Source organism: Ranitomeya imitator, chromosome 1 (genome assembly GCF_032444005.1).
Source record: "Ranitomeya imitator isolate aRanImi1 chromosome 1, aRanImi1.pri, whole genome shotgun sequence".
In the NCBI taxonomy this organism is placed as follows: domain Eukaryota; kingdom Metazoa; phylum Chordata; class Amphibia; order Anura; family Dendrobatidae; genus Ranitomeya; species Ranitomeya imitator.
Genome location: NC_091282.1, coordinates 1,189,155,720 through 1,189,177,087, shown reverse-complemented (window position 1 = coordinate 1,189,177,087; position 21,368 = coordinate 1,189,155,720). Strand labels below are relative to the sequence as shown.

Here is a 21,368-nt window from a genome sequence, read left to right as displayed (position 1 = left end):
GCTTATAGGCTTAGAAAGTAAAGGTACCGTCACACTTAGCGACGCTGCAGTGATACCGACAACGATCCGGATCGCTGCGGCGTCGCTGTTTGGTCGCTGGAGAGCTGTCACACAGACCGCTCTCCAGCGACCAACGATCCCGAGGTCCCCGGTAACCAGGGTAAACATCGGGTAACTAAGCGCAGGGCCGCGCTTAGTAACCCGATGTTTACCCTGGTTACCATCCTAAAAGTAAAAAAACAAACGCTACATACTTACCTACCGCTGTCTGTCCTCGGCGCTCTGCTTCTCTGGTCTGGCTGTGAGCGCCGGGCAGCCGGAAAGCAGAGCGGTGACGTCACCGCTCTGCTTTCCGGCCGCTGTGCTCACAGCCAGACCAGAGAAGCGGAGCGCCGAGGACAGACAGCGGTAGGTAAGTATGTAGCGGTTGTTATTTTTACTTTAACGATGGTAACCAGGGTAAACATCGGGTTACTAAGCGCGGCCCTGCGCTTAGTTACCCGATGTTTACCCTGGTTACCAGCGAAGACATCGCTGAATCAGTGTCACACACGCCGATTCAGCGATGTCTACGGGGAGTCCAGCGACCAAATAAAGTTCTGGACTTTCTTCCCCGACCAGTGACAGCACAGCAGGGGCCTGATCGCTGCTGCCTGTCACACTGGACGATATCGCTAGCGAGGACGCTGCAACGTCACGGATCGCTAGCGATATCGTCTAGTGTGACGGTACCTTTAGGCTTGTAATTGGATAAAAAACTAAGTAAAAGTGAGCAGTCATGCGTCTATATAAATCAGACTGAGATCGGACCACAATGCTCGGGCTGGCCGGTGGCTCTCTTAACTCGAGCATGACAGCTTCATAGAAATATATGAAGGTCCGTGCATTGCAATATGGACTCCGTAAGAATTATACGGCCATTGACTGCACCCAAAGAGCGACTGACCTCACCCAGGGAGTTGTAATGAATGACTGCTGCGCTAAATGGTCTTTGGTTGGTGACCCCAAGGCTCAGTGCTTGGCCATTATTATTAAACTTTTTTTATTAATGACATAGAAGAAGGGATTATGTTGTTTCTATTTTTACAGATGACAACTATCTATGTAGTGCAGTGATGGAGGGTCATATGTTACAGGTCGAGTTGGACAAACTGAGTGAGTGTTTATCCACTTTTTCCAATTAAGGTTTAATGTGGAGAAATACAAACTTATGCACATGACCACTAATAATATGCAGGCTTCATGTGTTTAAGAACAAGTAAAACTAGGAGAGTCACTAGTAGAGAAGGATCTGGATGTACTTGTAAGTCACAGACTTAATAAAAGCATGACGTGTCAATCAGCAGCTTCTAAGGCCAGCAGGATAATGCAATTTAGTAAAAGAGGCATGGGCAGGGACGTAATACTAATATTTGAAAAAGCATTAGTGTGACCTCATCTGGAATATGCAGTTCAGTTCTGGTCACTAGTTCAGAAAAAGGACTCCACTGTGGAATAATAAAAAGTACAAAGAAGAACCAGAAAAGTGATAAGGGGCTTTGATGTTAGTAATGAACAAACATTATTAATATCACATTTATATAGACTTGAGCAAAGACAAAAAAAGAGGGAACATGATTAAAGGGAACCTGTCACCCTCAAAATGGAAGTTGAGCTAAGCCCACCGGCATCAGGGGCTTATCTACAGCATTCTGTAATGCTGTAGATAAGCCCCCGATGTATCCTGAAAGATGAGAAAAAGAGGTTAGATTATATTCACCCAGGGCGCTGTGGTTTGGTGGGCGTCGTGGTCCGGTCCGGGGCCTCCCATCTTCATAGGATGACGTCCTCTTCTTCACGCTGCGCCTCCAGCGCAGGCGTACTTTGTCTGCCCTGTTGAGGGCAGAGCAAAGTACTGCAGTGCGCAGGTGCTGGGTCTCTCTGAGCTTTCCCGCTGCCGTACTTTGCTCTGCCCTCAACAGGGCAAAGTACGCCTGCGCGGGAGCCGCAGCATGAAGACAAGAAGAGGATGTCATCATAAGAAGATGGGAAGCCCGGACCGGACCGCGACGCCCATCAGATCGGACCGCCCCCCAGGTGAGTATAATCTAACCTCTTTTTCTCATCTTTCAGGATACATCGGTGGCTTATCTACAGCATTACAGAATGCTGTATTTAAGCCTCTGATGCCGGTGGGCTTAGCTCATCTTCCATTTTGGGGGTGACAGGTTCCCTTTAACTAGTACAAGTACTTAAATGGCCCATACAACAAAAATGGTCAAAAACAAAGGAGAGAGAAAGGTTCAATCTTCAGAGGATACAAAACTTCTCAGGAGTTGATTAAAGTGGGATTAAATAAGGCCTTAACACTTTTTTTTAGAAGAAAACATGATAAATGATAATATAAATGTATAAAATTATGGTTCTGAATGTTAATCTAGTCGATCAGGTGGAAACATTAACTCTTTTAGGGCAGACTGGGTCATGCATTATGGATGTACTTATACCCATTCCCTTTATCCTTTTTTCCCATCCATCGATTGAATTTGATGGCAAGTCTTTTTTTGAACCATACTATGTAACCCATAACTATGTAACTACTGCAGTGTATGGGCTGAACTGCAATTGTCACGCCGTGCATTGGGACTGACTGTGGGAGCTAATCAGGTCCGTAGGAGCGCCCAAGTCTATCCCTGTCCCCCGGATTACTCCTGAAGGTGGAGATGCCGTGTTCTTGTGCCTTGCTATGCTCCTATATCTACCCTGATCTTTTCCCTCCCCCACCCAGAGAAGTGGGAAGCTGAAATGTATAGGAACACACTAACCAGACAAACAAGACGGACAGAGATAAGTGAAAATAAAAATCACACAAAATACACTCACCAAACAACAGAGGGGAATACAGGGGAGTTTCAGGAGGGAGAAACAAAATAGGAGTGGATGAGGATGTGCACACAGAAAAAACTCCTAGTAACAATTTCGTAAACAAAGCGCTGCGGAATATGTTGGCGCTATATAAATAAAAATTATTATTATTATTATTATAAACAAATCTCCAAACGCCAAGTCCAACCACGAACTACACCTCCAACTCCAAAATTGGCAGTAAGAACTAACACTGGCAATCCCTAAATGCCAGAGGCCAGCATACATAGCAGAGGGGAGTGGCCAACACTGAACAGCTGAGACAATCCAGGTAAAAAAGCTCCAGGAGCTTCAACTGAACAGATTAACCTTTGTACTGCCAGCAAGGAAAAAACCTACACTGTTTAATAAGATGGTGAAGTACTTCTAACTATTGCAGGAGTTCGTGAAACCAGACGCCATGATATTCTGGCCCTTCTCTGGTGCGGTATTCCTGTGACAACAATGCCACAAACTACTTGTGGGAAGGGTTGGCACTATTTCTAGAAGAAAGCATGTTTTTCTACTACCTTTAATTCCAGATACAGTGAATTTGGCTATAAAGCTTAGAATTATAGTGACTATGAGGTATCACCATAAACCATGACACTATTACACAAGTATAGAAATCAGGAGACCTTCAGACTGTAACGCAAAGCACAGCAGAGAGGATTTCTGTAACCTTTAATATAGGATTTTGTAATTTGGGTTGTTTTTTTATGGATTAGTTCTGCATTCCGCAGACCTGGATTACATTGTTTATTTCCAGCCTGTGGACAAGGTAATTCCCACAGCTGTCCTTTGTGTGACAGCAGGAATATAAAACTTTGACCAGGTTCAGTTCTCACAAAGCCATGTGACCTGAGAATTTCGTCAGGTGGGTACAAGATAATGTATTTTCTGCAGACTGCCAGCTGGAAAGATTAATGTCACCTTGCATCAAATGAAAGGAGGATTCAATGCATTAATCAGCATATTATCTGTATAAACAGAACACCATTGTAAAAATGTAAAAGGCGGAAAGAATACTGATACTACGAAGGGGCAAAACGTTAATTATCTCTCAGCCATTTAATAATGGAGTTATCATTTATTGGTGATCATATGATAATGAATTACAGAATTAATTATAGTGGTTGTCTGGAAGTATGATAAGGATGACAACATTTGTCAGCTGCGGCACCGGGCATTATCCTTAAGGCTATGTGCACACGTTCAGGATTTCTCACAGAAAATTCCTGAGAACTCCGGACATTTTCTGCAAGAAATCCGCAAGCAAACCGCATGCGTTTTTGCCGCGGTTTTGACGCGGTTTTTTCCGGACACTTCCCAATGCATTTTGGAGTGGGAAATCCGCAAAAAAAACGGAAAATTAATGAACATGCTGCGGTTTTTACCGCGATGCGTTTTTTTTCGCGGAAAAAACCACATCATGTGCACAAAACATGCAGAATTCATTCTAAATGATGGGATGCTTATTGTATGCGTTTTTTTTGCGGTTTTATAGCGTTTTTATCGGGAAAAACCGCGAAAAAAACGCAACGTGTGCACACAGCCTTAAGGGTTTGTCCCATATTCTGTACTCAGGAGCGCACCCTGCTTCCCGCTTTCGGGGGGTTGGTGTTCTCCTGATTCATTGACAGTTCAGAGCAGCACCATGACTCTGGCCCTGGCCCGAAATGTGCGGGCGCTCATGCTGCTAGCTGCAGCTTTGTCTCTTGTTCACCAGGAGAGCGCAGGGGGACGAAAGCTAGGGGGATCCGGTGACAGTTTTAGAGCAGAACTTGGAAGCTCCATTGGAAAGATGGGACCACCGCTAATAGACTGCAGAGCTGGCTGGTAACCTCTGCAGCAACCAGTAAAGAGTCTTCATATCTTGAGAATTGAGAAGAACTGTAATAAGAAGTAATGTTGTTATGAGCACTTTGCAATTTTACCCATTTAAGAAGATGAGATGACTTTTAAGGTGAGTGACCAATATAACATCCAACACCCTGCACCGACCTTCCATCACTCAGTTGATATCTGGTGCCACAACCAGAGGTAGTTACCTGAGTGAAACATCCCCACTCCATACTAAAGTGGTCATTCTCGAGGACTGGAGCTCATCTTTGAAGTGAACGTTTTCTGAGCTGGAGCACACAGGAATGGTCACTATACGGTATACAGAACTGTGGTGTTCTGGTTTCATACGCTGTGAACCTTCGGACGCAGCGGAGCCAGATATCGGCACTGAATGTTGCACCGCTAAACTCAAAACTAAATATTACTTTGAAATCAAGCAGGTACCGGATTTCTGACGACTTTCATGTCGTATTAACTTGTGAGTCAATTCATATGTCTAACACATTTTTAGAGCATCGCTCGGGAAGGGACGGGTAATGGCCTTCATCAATTTTGTCAAACAGAAAAAGTGTTGGTCTTCGATTCCTGAACACACGACATATCCAGGGTAGCACCGAAATGGATCCAAAATGGTGGAAGAAGTGGAGAAAGTTCTCATTTGCAAGGTAAAATCTGTAACAGGTTCTCTGCCTATAATTGTTTTTTCCATCTTTTGACAAGCACTTGCTTATTACTGTGATTTTTTTTACAACAGAGTATTTTTAACCTCACTGAGCTCTTTTGTGTCTTCAAGTTTCTTGGTGGTGCGTGAACATGTTCCTACAGACTTGTTCAATGTGCAAGTAGCCCATGTGTTTCTGGTTCTATAATTGTTCTCTTGTTTCTACAAGACTGGGGAGTCCACCACTCCTTTGTGGGTTATTTGCACTTAAGCTGTTCCATCCAGCATGTCCGCATGGATATTCCCTCACTTTACCCTGCTTATACAGGTACTATACAGATGATCAGGTTTTTAAATACATCAGATAGGGATTATATACATTAGTTAGGACTGCTCTATATGGGTATACCTTGACGATTGGTGGAGCAGCTTAATATACATTTTTTTGCAAAAAAACGTATCAACTAAATACCCTGGTTTTTATTCCGTCCTTTGACTAGCACTTGCTTATTACTGTGATTTTTTTTTTTACAATAGAGTATTTTTGACTTCACTGTGCTCTTTTGTGTCTTCAAGTTTCTTAGTGGTGTGTGTGAACATGTTCTTACAGACTTGTTCAATGTGCAAGTAGCCCATGTGTTTCTGGTTCTCTCTGCCTATAATGTGCCACTTATAATATTGGTGTCTTCTTATGTGGTAGATGGACCTTTGGCCCCCAGTAGGCACCAGAACCTGGATGTGCACCCACTACAACTTGCCAAGACCTTAATATATTTTCAGTGTGTTTAGCACAGATAGTATTACAATCCACATATTATTCTGGCATCGTAGTGATTTATGTTTTTTTTTATTCCTCCCGGTATGGTAGAACACTGTATTCCTTACCTTTCAGTCCTGTTAATAAGGTTTGCAATTTGTGTAGCTGCAGAATTCAATAAGCATCGAGAGCGGCTGTCACCGAGCTGGAGGTTGTACAACAAGTTCTTCCTCACAGCAAATCTTTTGTTCATGTGATATTTCTTGCTTGCATGCAAAAAATCTAACAGATCTTCAGTTTCCTCCTGAAGACACACAAAAAAAGAAAACCCAGAGAATAGTATTGCATAATGCAGCAAAATTCCAGCTACTTGGAAAATAAACATCCTAAAGTTCAATGCATTAGAAGGAAAACATTGTTAATCCCACCGAGCTCAAAAAATAGGTGATAATTTGCATATTGGTCGGCGTCCGACTGTTGAGACCCCACCGATTATTGGGCTCTGAAATGCTGTGTTAGAGAGGAGCAATACCTTTCTGATGGGATCTGTAGTGGTCCCAGTGGTCAGACACCCACTGATCTGGCAAGTTATCACCCTTCCTTCAAATAGGTCTCTTCCCCACTATCCCATAGAATGTAAGTCCGCAAGGACAGGGTCCTCTCCCCTCTGTACCAGTCTGTCATCGTAAATTTGTTTACTGTAATCGATATCTATAACCCTGTATGTAACCCCTTTCTCATGTACAGCACCATGGAATTAATGGTGCTATATAAATAAAAAATAATAATAATAGGTGATGACTGAATGTTGGGAATATCCATTACTTTGCATAGATATAAAAAGTGAAAACCAGTGTAATTTCGGTGGCCGATTCGTAGTCAAAAGGGGAAACAGGGATATCCATAAGGGGGTACAAAGGATGCAGATGTATCACTCCATCCCCTAAAGGAAAACCAATGTACCCTGTCTTGTGTTATCATTTCAATAAATTTTCTTTCCAGAAAATCATTATGGGAATCTCCATCTTCCCCTATGAGAATCGCACAGGTCCATGTGTGTAGCTACGGCCCATCACAGCTGGTCCAAATTTCCAGTAGGTGTGTCGTTATAACTCTTCATTACTATTTATCAAGGCCATTCGATGAGGGTCACATGCCCCTTTGGGTGCCACTGCATGTTCAGTTCCTTGTAGGAGGACGACCCATGGATGAAGCATTTCAATGCGAAACGCGCGTCAGGTGCGGTGGGTGACTGGATAACCTGATTCTATAAGATAGTGTGAGTGGTCTTGTCCCTAGTCTAATGTTTACGATATGTGTTCAGTGGGTAATACTGACACCTACTGGTCATAATATATATTGCATTACAATGTTATTATAGCCTTTACGTTTATTTGATGTTATGTATATTTATTGTACCTTACTCCATATATGTTTATTGGTGGCCACATGCATTATACAGATATGATATGTACCATGACTATTTTATTATTATAGCTTTTTGTACTACTTTTGTTTCACTATAGATACAAGTACCATATATACTAATATCTATTACAGCTACATGACTATTATGCGTTAGCCATATCCTCACTTGGCACACACACTTTTTTATATATACAAACTATCTGCCTTCTAGGTTCACCCACCCATCGTTCTATCTGTGGTGTTTCTCTGTTTTTAAAAAACATATATACTGCATTTTTTTTATCATTTATATATTTTTATATTATCTAAATAAAGTTTATTTGCCTTTTCTCATGGCTTTTATGGTTCCTCTTTTGGTATTTTCTTAATCATAAAATTCACTATGTAGGTGTATCTACTTTTCCCTATCTTCCTAACAACATATGCCCACTTATCTCGTCCCATCCTTGTCTGACCCCAATAGTTAACTCCGTCCATTGGTTAGCTAATGGCTGCAGGCCATAAAATATATAAAACAACATTTAAATTATGTCAATGCATTATATTACTTTTAAACCTTCAAGGTGAGGCATTGACAGCTTCTCCGCTCCTTTACGCCTATATCCAAGAGAAGAGGTAGCATACAATACCAGATAGCAATAGGCTCTGTGGTTTCAGGTTTAAATCTGGGACCAGTAGTGGAGTTTCCCCTCAAAGCAGACATTTCACCCTTTGCAATGCAATCCCCAGGAACACGCGCATCATAAGTTGACATGTTGCGGATTTCAAATCAGCACCGCCAATCAATTTAGGTTTTCCATCTGGAAAATCCATACAGAAAATCTGATGCATTTCCGCCTTCCGGGAACATATACTAGGATGCGATTCCGCCTTCCGGGAACATATACTAGGGTACGTTCACACAGATTTCCTGCAGACTTTCCCCAGTATATCAGAACGTTATCTGCAGCAAAATCTGAGCTACAAAGAATTACATCAACACAAAGTGTTAAGATCCTTTGGATTGTAAAAGCCGCACCATATGTTGATTTTAGAATTGATCAAAGCGATTTGCAGGACCCTGCTCCAGCGGCCACTTTGGAAGTCCTTGGCATCTAGACAAGAGTGCTGTGAACCATCTGCTACCTGATGTCATCTCCGGCACCTCTGCTGATTAGTGAGACTGCGCAACCCCATGATGTCCACCTTTCCACAACATCATGACCTTGCAGGGCCTACTTATCAGAGAAGGCAGTGGAGATGCCCGCAGTTAAGGTACCATCACACTGAGCAACTTTACAACGAGAACGACAACGATCCGTGACGTTGCAGCGTCCTGGATAGCGATCTTGTTGTGTTTGACACGCAGCAGCGATCAGGATCCCGCTGTGACATCGCTGGTCGGAGCAGAAAGTCCAGAACTTTATTTGGTCGTCAGGTCGGCGTGTATCGTCATGTTTGACTGCAAAAGCAACGATGCCAGCAATGTTTTTTCATGGAGCTAACAACCAGCGAGAATGATAAGTACGTCACTGGATCGCTCCTGCATCGTTCTGGAGTTGCTGTGTTTGACATCTCTACAGCGACCTAACAGCGACGCTCCAGCGATCTAGTTTAGGTCGGATCGTTGTCTATATCGCTGGAGCGTCGCTAAATGTGACGGTACCTTTAGTGAGAAGTTTGCAGATCTTTCGTCTGGATGCCACAAACTACCGACGTGGCTGCTAGATCAGGGTCTTGCAAATCATCTTTCTCAAATATAGTCAACTTCCCTGCAGAAATCTTCAGCAATCTTTTGTTAAAATTGTTGCAACCGCATCTAAGTAGCTGAAAATTTTCTGCCAGCAAATCTGGCTGGAAAATTAGCATCAAATATGCAATGTTCAAAAGTATCCTTATTGAGAGGTTCGATAAATTAGGGTTGTGGATGTACTACATTCTTTTTTGGTAAAAGTATAGGCCCTCACACACATTAGACTCAAGGTGTCCAAACCCACCAATATTGTGTTTGGCCAACGGTGTGTATGGGATCCTCAGGACACTTCAAGAACAGAAGATTTTGGGGGAGATAAGGATCTGATCTTTTGAGATAAGTGTGGCAGTGGCTCCCTAATGGAGAACACAGGCACGCTCAGTCCTACTGGCTGATCGGAGTCTTCCTGGCGCAGCATGGAGTATTATAGCTCATCAACCGAAGGCAAAAGTAATATTTAACATTAACATCTTTTTACCTGAGCAGTCAGATAGTGTTCAATCAGAGTCCTCTGCATCTCTGGTTTAGTTTTCACTAAACTCGATACTTGGTCAAAGAACATCTTATGAAGGTTGGATCTGTGAATGACATCCAGTTGTCTGTAAGACTTGGCAAACTCTTCTTCTTGCCTGAATAAAAGTGTCCTCTTCAATTCAGTCCTCTCAAGGCCATGCAGCTTGTCAAGAAGTGCTCGGTATTCAGCGACAGCCTGCGGTAGAAGAGAACTGGGACATGAGAAAAGCTCTTCGACATTCGTGAAAATAAAAGGGGAGACCGGTCAACTTAAACTTGAGTTATCTGAAGATTTGTTAACACAGTGGTAGTATATATTGTGTACGTATATACAGAATGAAAGAACCCGCAAGAAAACCCTAGGTGAGGAAACTACTATAGAAGTCAACATCCAACCTTTGCTAAAGCCTTGCATCATGACCGGAACTCAGTGTGCCAGATCTACACCGAAACAATAAGTCGATAAATGACCCCATCAGTCAAAACATACTGCGGTGGCCATATACCTTTCATATCTGTCAGCCAAACATTGATCAATATTTAAAGGTGTTTTCTGGGTTTAAATAAAACAAAAACAAGACTCACATTCATTAGATATAATATGAAAAGAAGAACTGAAAAGGTTTTTCTGGTTACGAAAAAACCCTTTTTTTAAAGCAAACAAACTGTACTTTACTTACTCACCCTTGGTCCTATACTGAGTCTTTGCCTCTTCTGGATTCTGTAATTGCCTGCAGCGCTGATGTCATATCAACAGCGCTGCAGAAAATCAGTGCGCTCACATTCCTCTACATCCACCACTTTTTGCACCATTGGGTCCCTTCTTCCCGTTTTTTCTAAACAGCCCAGCGATTCCTATCCCTCCCTATGTGCCTTGTGCAAACGGAAGTTTTTTGTCTGGTTAAAAATACTGATTTCAACTGTATCCGTTTTTTTTACCATTGAAGTCTATGGAAAATAGATCCATTAAGTAGCCATCTGTTTTTCTTCCATTTGGAAAGGATTCGTTTTTTGCTTACAGATCCGTTTTACATAGACTTCAATGTTAAAAACGGATCCAGTTGTAGTCATTTGTTTTAGCCAGACAAAAAAGTTGTGTCCTTGCGACTTTTGTCAACAGATTTCTGCTGGATCCATTCGAACAGATGATTACTGGACATGTGAACATAGCCTAATCAGCATATCATCAAGGTTCAATGTAGGAAAGATATGGCTTAATGTTAATTACACATCAACAACATGTTACAATTACTGTATGTCATTATGTCAATTGATCTGTAGCGGTCCGAGTGCGGACACTCCTACTGATTACTACAACAAAGGAGCAGAGAGCTCAACAGTGGTTTTTCCACAAAGTGCATTTTAATTAACAGATCTTGGAATAATAAGTATCACAATTGCCTATATTTAAAAAAGGTTCCTATGCTGAGATATTCTTAGAAATATGCCTCTGCTATGTACTGTGTAATGGCTGTGTCCAACAATGTAGAGCTGCTGCAGTTCATGATCGACACATACTACAGTTCCTAAACAGGGGAGATAGAATAAGTCACTTATGATGAGTATACAAAAAAGCAAGGACTCGCAGCTGCTGCTTTCTGAGAAAACACTTTCTCTGCCTGTATTATCACAGGAGTGAGTGTTTCTGCCACATCATTAGTCTTGTGAGTTCATCATAAATGCAGCGCCCCAGAGACCTGGTCGTTGCAGTAATGTCGCTCTGCCGCTAAGGGGAGTGATGGTACGTCTGGTGGCACTAAAGGAGTTCACCTGACCAGGTATCACCAGCACACATTACACTTCACACTCCGGCCACTAGGGGGAGCAAAAGGTTTTATTTATTAGGCCACTCCTCACACTGGTAAAACTAGGGGTTGGATAGGAAGTTAGGCAGAAGCTGACTGGGTTTTGTCCAGGCAATATCCCGTGGCAGGGGGTTTTGCGGGGAAGATTCAGGGGGATGCCTGTCAGGCGTGGGAACCTGGCAGGCACCTAGCGACAAGGACAGATCGTTACAGAGCCGCGCCTGCACTACCTTGCGGCGGCATCTAAAGAAAGGACACGAGGCGAAGGATACTGTGGACAGTGAGAAACGAGATCAAAGCACAAAGGAGAGCCAGTAGGAGTCGTGCCCCGAGAACGGCAACATCCTACTGAGGCGCGTAGCCGGTGACCGGAACACCGAGGAAGTAACTGACTTTATGCCTTACTTCAAATACCGCAGGACAGTTAATAGGTTGGCTGTCTACCTTACATCACCTAAGCAGACATAGGGGGCAACCGTGGAGAGGGGCGTCTCTAGGGTCCCAGAATAGCTCCGAGCCTACCCGTCAAACGGGTGCATCCTAGCCATAACAAACCTGGGGGACGGAGAATAGAAAGAACGAGAAAGAACTAGAAAGAACGAGAACAGAAGTTGTGAGGACTATCCCGAATGCTCAGCAGGGAAGTACTACAACACACAGGCGCTAGTGGTAGGCAACGATTTCCACCTGCAAAGGGAACTCTGGATGTGCCTTCGGAAAGGCCGGTCTCAGACAGCCCTGTTGACAGTGCTCTGGATTGAGGATAATGAAGCCTTCAGTAAAGAGCTAAAGAGACTGCAACCCTGTGTCCTCGTTATTGACTGCACCTCACACCATCGCCATCTACATTATCGGGAAGCCCTGGGGATATACTTCACCTGTGGGAAGGTATTCCATCTAGCTGCCATCACATCACCCCAGTGGACCCCAAGCAGCGTCGGTCTTCCTGGCCGAATACCACAGGTGGCGTCACGAAACCTTAGCCGACTTTCATCATCCCTTTTATTGGACGCCCCTTAGCAGGGTCACGGACCGGGTCCAGCCACCGTGACAACCCCAGAACTGAGACAGAGAGGACCGGTACCGAGTAACCAGTGGCCCTGTGTCTGGGAGCGCTCCAATAAATCAAGTCAGTTACCTATAATCTCAGCTCCTGCATCACTGAGCTCAGAGAGCTGCATACGCTACTGGAACACTCAATCCTGTGATAAAACAGAGAATTTGTTGCCAAAAGTCACATTTTTGGGCAACTTGGCATTGTGAATATTTACGAGATACCGTACTTTCTAAAGTTTTTAACGTCAGTTTTTTGGCATAAAAATTTTAATAAATCAAGGCCATAGGCTTTTTTTTGCACTCATCTTCATTCTCTAAGGTCTGGATCCTGAGACTCCTGATTACAACAATACAGCATCTTACAGACGTTGGCTTACCCACATCGTTTTTGAAGCATAAGACATTTCTGGGAATCGCTGGTGGTGTTTTTCTTGAAGCGGCTTCTTTGTCATTGTTTTTTTGCAATTTTTGCAGTATCTATTGTGATGCAGCGGTAGGACCATATACAGTGAAACGGCAGTGACCCAAGCAAGTTCAAACAAAACGTTCTTTTATTGTGTTACTTCACACAGTCAATATAGTATACAGCTTCTTAACACAGTCCATTAATAATGCATGGCTAATGCATGACACAGTCAATACACAGGCCGAACTTCCCTCTGTCCAGTTTCCCTGGGTGACCGTACGCCAGTAACAAGTCTCTGTACTCACTCAAGCGCACTGCACTTTTTATCCTCTGGAGTGTAGCCGGGTACACATAAGAGCCCAAGACGCAGGGTGTCAGTCTCTCTGGTTCCTCTAGCCTCTGTGATGCTCCACACAGAGAGAACTCTGCAGACAACAGCCCTGTCTGCTTCCAAGAACACACTGACACACCTCCCTGTTGTGAATTCTGCTCTTGGGCTCCCTCCGGTGGTTATGAGTGGTAGTGCTGCGGTAGTTGGATCGCAGCATTTATCAGGTGTATCTATTTTTTGCAATTTGGGCTGGGCTATATAGCCTTGCTTGATCCTTTAGTCAGTGCCAGTTGTCCATTGTTTTTGGAGGATTCACATCCCTTCTGGTCTCTCCTGTTTGCTGTGCTTTTCTTCAAGGATAAGTCCTGGCTTTGTTTTTGCTGTCCACCTGCTGTGGACCTTATAGTTCTGTGCATTTTCATGTTTTTATCTTGTCCAGCTTAGTCTGTGAAGGATTTTTTGCAGCCTAGCTATTTCTTTGGACATGCAGATATACCCTCCATGTCTTTAGTCAGATGTGGTGTTTTGTATTTTCTGTGGTGGATATTTTCTAGTGTTTTAATACTGACCGCATAGTACTCTGTTCTATTCTTTCTTTTTAGCTAGTATGGCCTCCTATGCTAAATCCTGATTTCATTTCTGCGTATGTTATTTTCCTCTCCTCTCACAGTCAATATTTGTGGGGGGCTATCTATCCTTTGGGGATTTTCTCTGAGGCAAGATAGATTTCCTGTTTCTGTCTTTAGGGGTAGTTATTTCTTAGGCTGTGTCAAGAGGTCTAGGGAGTGTTAGGTACCCCCCACGGCTACTTCTAGTTGCGCTGTTAAGTTCAGGGTTTGCGGTCAGTACAGGTTCCACCTTCTCCAGAGTACGTCTCGTGCTGCTCCAAGGCCACCAGATCATAACAGTACAACTGGCCCACAATGAGTTAATTGCATCTCAGAAGAAGGGAGGAAAGATTTTGAGCCATTTTTTTTCCCTTAGCCTGTTTGGTCTGTTCCTCCCTCTTACTCTCTATGTGGCTGCGGACCCTAGTAATAACATGAGTGTTCAGGAGTTAGTTTCTCGTGTGGATCAGCTTGCTGCTAGGGTACAGGGTATTTCAGATTATATTGTTCAGACTCCTGCCTTAGAACCTAGGATTCCCACTCCTGATTTATTCTTTGGTGACAGATCCAAATTTTTGCGTTATAGAAATAACTGTAAACTGTTTTTTGCATTGAGACCCCTGTCTTCTGGTGATCCCATTCAGCAGGTTAAAATCATCATATCCCTGCTGCGTGGTGACCCACAGGTTTGGGCATTTTCCCTGGAAACTGGCAATCCTGCTTTGCTTAATGTTGATTCTTTCTTTCAAGCATTGGGGTTATTGTATGATGAGCCTAATTCTGTGGATCAAGCTGAGAAAATCTTGCTGGACCTGTGTCAAGGTCAAGAAGCGGCAGAATCGTATTGCCAGAAATTTAGAAAATGGTCTGTACTGACTAAATGGAATGAGGATGCCTTGGCGGCAATTTTCAGAAAGGGTCTTTCTGAATCCGTTAAAAATGTTATGGTGGGGTTCCCCACGCCTGTTGGTCTGAGTGATTCTATGTCTCTGGCCATTCAGATTGATCGGCGCTTGCGCGAGCGCAGAGTTGTGCACACTGTGGTGTTGTCCTCTGAGCGGAGCCCTGAGCCTATGCAGTGTGATAGGATTTTGTCTAAAGCTGAACGTCAAAGAGTCAGGCGTCAGAATAGGTTGAGTTTTTACTGCGGCGATTCTGCTCATATTATTTCTGATTTCCCTAAGCGTACAAAGAGAATCGCTAGTTCTGTTACCATCAGTACTGTACAACCTAAATTTCTGTTACCTGTGACCTTGATTTGCTCATTATCATCATTTTCTGTTATGGCATTTGTGGATTCAGGTGCCGCTCTGAACTTAATGGACTTAGAATTTGCCAGACGTTGTGGTTTCCCCTTGCAGCCTTTGCAGAACCCTATTCCTTTAAGGGGCATTGATGCTACACCGTTGGCTAAAAATAAACCTCAGTTTTGGACACAGCTGACCATGCGCATGGTGCCAGCCCATCAGGAAGATTGTCGTTTTCTAGTGTTGCATAATTTGCATGATGATATTGTGCTGGGCTTTCCATGGTTACAGCTACATAATCCGGTGTTAGATTGGAAATCTATGTCTGTGACTAGTTGGGGTTGTCAGGGGGTTCATGGTCACGTTCCTTTGATGTCAATTTCCTCTTCCCCCTCTTCTGAAATTCCTGAGTTTTTGTCAGATTTCCAGGATGTATTTGATGAGCCCAAATCCAGTTCCCTTCCACCACATAGGGACTGTGATTGTGCTATCGACTTGATTCCAGGTTGTAAGTTCCCTAAGGGCCGACGTTTCAACCTGTCTGTGCCAGAACATGCCGCCATGCGGAGCTATATTAAGGAGTCTTTGGAGAAGGGGCATATTCGGCCATCTTCTTCACCATTGGGAGCAGGTTTTTTTTTTGTTGCCAAGAAGGATGGCTCCTTGAGACCCTGTATTGATTATCGCCTCTTGAATAAGATCACGGTCAAATTTCAATAACCGTTGCTTTTGCTTACTGATTTGTTTGCTAGGATTAAGGGGGCTAGCTGGTTTACTAAGATTGACCTTCGAGGGGCATATAATCTTATTCGTATTAAGCAGGGTGACGAATGGAAAACTGCATTTAATACGCCCGAAGGCTATTTTGAATACCTTGTGATGCCATTCGGACTCTCTAATGCTCCATCTGTGTTCCAATCCTTCATGCATGATATCTTTCGGAGTTATCTTGATAAATTCATGGTTGTATATTTGGATGATATTTTGATTTTTTCCGATGATTGGGAGTCTCATGTGAAAAAGGTCAGGATGGTATTTCAGATCCTCCGTAATAATGCTTTATTTGTGAAGGAGTCAAAGTGCCTCTTTGGAGTGCAGAAGGTTTCTTTTTTGGGCTTCATTTTTTCTCCCTCATCTATAGAAATGGATCCGGTTAAGGTTCAGGCCATTCATGATTGGATTCAGCCCACATCTGTGAAGAGCCTTCAGAAATTCTTGGGCTTTGCTAATTTTTATCGTCGGTTCATTGCCAACTTCTCCAGTGTGGTTAAACCTCTGACCGATTTGACGAAGAAAGGCGCTGATGTGACGAATTGGTCCTCTGCGGCTGTTTCTGCCTTTCAGGAGCTTAAACGCCGATTTACTTCTGCCCCTGTGTTGCGTCAGCCGGATGTTTCTCTTCCATTTCAGGTTGAGGTTGACGCGTCTGAGATTGGGGCAGGGGCCGTTTTGTCTCAGAGGAATTCTGATGGTTCCTTGATGAAACCGTGTGCCTTCTTTTCTCGGAAGTTTTCGCCTGCGGAACGCAATTATGATGTCGGCAATTGGGAGTTGTTGGCTATGAAGTGGGCATTTGAGGAGTGGCGACATTGGCTTGAGGGGGCCAAGCACCGTATTGTGGTCCTGACCGATCATAAGAATCTGATTTACCTCGAGTCTGCCAAACGGCTGAATCCTAGACAGGCTCGATGGTCCCTGTTTTCCTCCCGTTTTGATTTTGTGGTCTCGTACATTCCTGGTACTAAGAATGTTAAGGCGGATGCCCTCTCTAGGAGTTTTTTTCCTGATTCCCCTGGGGTTCTTGAGCCGGTCGGCATTCTGAAGGAAGGGGTGATTCTTTCTGCCATCTCCCCTGATTTACGACGGGTTCTTCAGGAGTTTCAGGCTGATAAACCTGACCGCTGTCCAGTGGGGAAACTGTTTGTTCCGGATAGATGGACTAGTAAAGTGATTTCTGAGGTTCATTGTTCTGTGTTGGCTGGCCATCCTGGGATTTTTGGTACCAGAGATTTGGTTGGTAGGTCCTTTTGGTGGCCTTCTTTGTCGCGGGATGTGTGTTCTTTTGTGCAGTCCTGTGGGATTTGTGCGTGGGCTAAGCCTTGCTGTTCCCGCGCTAGTGGGTTGCTTTTGCCTTTGACGGTCCCTGAGAGACCTTGGACGCATATTTCTATGGATTTTATTTCAGATCTTCCGGTCTCCCAGAGGATGTCGGTTATCTGGGTGGTTTGTGACCGGTTTTCTAAGATGGTTCATTTGGTACCTTTGCCTAAATTGCCTTCCTCTTCTGATTTGGTTCCGTTGTTTTTTCAGCATGTGGTTCCTTTGCATGGCATTCCGGAGAATATTGTGTCTGATAGAGGTTCCCAGTTTGTTTCTAGGTTTTGGCAGGCCTTTTGTGCTAGGCTGGGCATTGATTTGTCTTTTTCTTCCGCATTTCATCCTCAGACAAATGGCCAGACCGAGCGAACTAATCAGACTTTGGAAACTTATTTGAGATGCTTTGTGTCTGCTGATCAGGATGATTGGGTGGCTTTCTTGCCATTGGCCGAGTTTGCCCTTAATAATCGGGCTAGTTCTGCTACCTTGGTTTCGCCTTTTTTTTGTAATTTTGGTTTTCATCCTCGTTTTTCTTCAGGGCAGGTTGAGCCTTCTGATTGTCCTGGTGTGGATTCTGTGGTTGACAGGCTGCAGCAGATTTGGGCTCATGTGGTGGACAATTTGGTGTTGTCTCAGGAGGAGGCTCAACGTTTTGCTAACCGTCGTCGGTGTGTTGGTTCCCGGCTTCGGGTTGGGGATTTGGTCTGGTTGTCTTCCCGTCATGTTCCTATGAAGGTTTCTTCCCCTAAGTTCAAGCCTCGGTTTATTGGTCCTTATAGGATTTCTGAGATTATCAATCCAGTGTCTTTTCGTTTGGCCCTTCCAGCCTCTTTTTCCATCCATAATGTGTTCCATAGATCTTTGTTGCGGAAGTATGTAGTGCCCGTTGTTCCCTCTGTTGATCCTCCGACCCCGGTGTTGATTGATGGGGAGTTGGAGTATGTGGTTGAGAAGATTTTGGATTCTCGTTTTTCGAGGCGGAGGCTTCAGTATCTGGTCAAATGGAAGGGTTATGGCAAAGAGGATAATTCTTGGGTTGTTGCCTCCGATGTTCATGCTGACGATTTGGTTCGTGCTTTTCATTTGGCTCATCCTGATCGGCCTGGGGGCTCTGGTGAGGGTTCGGTGACCCCTCCTCAAGGGGGGGGTACTGTTGTGAATTCTGCTCTTGGGCTCCCTCCGGTGGTTATGAGTGGTAGTGCTGCGGTAGTTGGATCGCAGCATTTATCAGGTGTATCTATTTTTTGCAATTTGGGCTGGGCTATATAGCCTTGCTTGATCCTTTAGTCAGTGCCAGTTGTCCATTGTTTTTGGAGGATTCACATCCCTTCTGGTCTCTCCTGTTTGCTGTGCTTTTCTTCAAGGATAAGTCCTGGCTTTGTTTTTGCTGTCCACCTGCTGTGGACCTTATAGTTCTGTGCATTTTCATGTTTTTGTCTTGTCCAGCTTAGTCTGTGAAGGAATTTTTGCAGCCTAGCTATTTCTCTGGAGATGCAGATATACCCTCCATGTCTTTAGTCAGATGTGGTGTTTTGTATTTTCTGTGGTGGATATTTTCTAGTGTTTTAATACTGACCGCATAGTACTCTGTTCTATTCTTTCTTTTTAGCTAGTATGGCCTCCTATGCTAAATCCTGATTTCATTTCTGCGTATGTTATTTTCCTCTCCTCTCACAGTCAATATTTGTGGAGGGCTGTCTTTCCTTTGGGGATTTTCTCTGAGGCAAGATAGATTTCCTGTTTCTGTCTTTAGGGGTAGTTATTTCTTAGGCTGTGTCGAGGGGTCTAGGGAGTGTTAGGTACCCCCCACGGCTACTTCTAGTTGCGCTGCTAGGTTCAGGGTTTGCGGTCAGTACAGGTTTCACCTTCTCCAGAGTACGTCTCGTGCTGCTCCAAGGCCACCAGATCATAACACCACCCCCACTACTACAGGGCTTTTTAATCAGTCACTGCCTCACTATTCTAATTACAGCCACACCTGTGTCTGTAGTACGCCCTCATGGCCTCACTACACTTCCATGCACATTCTGGAGAGCACATACAGCGCCCCCTAGCTGTAACAGGGGTAACTGCCTCACACTATATATATATATTTTTCATTTTACTTATAAAATAATGGTGGCTTATAAGCCAAAGCCACTTTAAGAATGGACTGGTCACTTTTTTTTTAGCTATTTCATAGCTTTCCAAGAATGAAGCGGTGAATAAAAAGTTTTAAAAAATGGAACGCGTGCACAGCAAGTAGTTTTTAAATTGCTGTGCATATGTTGATTATTTTTCACATTTTCTGAGTGCTTTTTCAAGTAGGTTCCAGGAAGAATCCTCCTGAAAAAGATGTTGCGTACATTACCCTAAGACCGATTAAATCACATTCTACAACTTTGCATTTTTCTTCATTATTATGAGAAATCAACAGCTTTCTTAAAAAAACTGCATGACAAGTATAGTTTTATCTTCTCCTGGAAAATGGGAAAAGCCATAAAAGATGAACCATAGAGGATTATGAATCCCTGGCATGTGTCACTATTAATAATTGAGCGGGCTACAAACCGTTCAGGATTCCTCCTTTATTCCTCAGCCGTGGCTTTGTATATCCCTTCTCTATTAGATAAACTGCTTTGTACATCAGAACGTAACCCGAGTGTTTTCTTGCTGCATTAGCTGGTGTTTACAGCGACCTTTCAAAATTTAAAAGCCTCCAGGGCCCGCTGGCCATTTATTCATCTTGTAATATGACAATAAAGAATGATTCAGTGCGGATGTTCTAGAAAACTGCTGCGAGCAAAGCCTGCGAATGTGAGAAAAGTCGTGTATGGCAAATGCTATTCAAATCGCATTTGTGCAAAGACCTCATAGGCGAGGCCGAAGGCAGGAGATATGCCGGGCCGGCACAGCGTCCATCTTACACCACCTTATGTATAGTATATATGTATACATGAGATACTCCAGAAACAGAAGGTTTCTTTTATATGCTCTGGCATCGTAACACACACACTGTGGGTAAGGGATGGGGCATACATGTGGAAAAAACACATTCGCCATACATTGCAGTTTCCTGGATTGACAGCACTAAAGTTGACAAATATGGCTTAGGCTACATTCACATTTGCGTTGTTGGGCGCAGCGTCGGCGACGCAACGCACAACGCATGTCAAACGCATACACAACGCAGCGTTTTTTGACGCATGCGTTGTCCTATGCAATTGTAGATCCAAAACGCCCCCCCAAAAATACATTTAGTCTAAAGGCACATGCGTCAAAAAACGCAGCTCAACGCAGGCACCTGCGCCCTATGCATTTTTCATAGACACTAATGTGTTTTTTTGGCGCATTTACGACGCAGGTTCGTTGCATGCGTTTTTCTTCGGAAATGTGACGCATCCGTCCACGACGCTGCGCCCAAAGATGCAAATGTGAACGTAGCCTTTAACAACACATGCAGAGAGAAAGTAAATGATAACAATATATTCCTTTATTATTTAAGCAAATGGCAATAATATTGCAGTCTTGACATACATAAGCACATACAGTAGGGGAGAGTGCATGACCTGAAAAAGATGGAAAAACATGTATCGCATAACAATAGAGGCAGGGAGGAAGTAAATGACAACAGGCCACACTAGGTCTATTTCAGTATTAGGGCCATTAACTTGAATTATAGCCTTAGCATTCCAATACATATAAAGAGTGAATGAGGACGTGACATGGCATGAAGAATGTGGCATGTCTATGGGAAAAAAACATGCACAACCACAACTTTCCAAGTAGATAACATTAGTGGCAGCAGGTATGGTCTAACACCAGGCAGGGAGGAAGCAAATTGACTTGTATCAGAGCAGTGACACATCTGCATAGAATCTGAATGATCACCTTTTTTCTGCACATTTTCTTCGAAAATATTTGACTGGACTAACAAACCCAGCGCTAGTAAATGATATCATGTGCATTAGAGCTTCCTAACTGTATCACAACAGCAGATGCAGTGAAAAAGAAAGGAAG

General features: G+C 43.7%; 1 protein-coding gene across 2 annotated transcripts in view; it reads right to left on the bottom strand.

Annotated features, from left to right (window-relative positions):
• EVC2 (EvC ciliary complex subunit 2) overlaps positions 1 to 21,368 on the bottom strand; it is a 205,874-nt gene that overhangs the window by 98,002 nt on the left and 86,504 nt on the right. For both annotated transcript variants that reach the window (XM_069744826.1, XM_069744825.1), the window contains exons 11-12: positions 9,785 to 10,015; positions 6,275 to 6,450 (exon numbers count right to left, since the gene is read on the bottom strand). In XM_069744826.1, the coding sequence (XP_069600927.1) occupies positions 6,275 to 6,450; positions 9,785 to 10,015 (407 nt within the window). The remainder of the gene's footprint in view (positions 1 to 6,274; positions 6,451 to 9,784; positions 10,016 to 21,368) is intronic.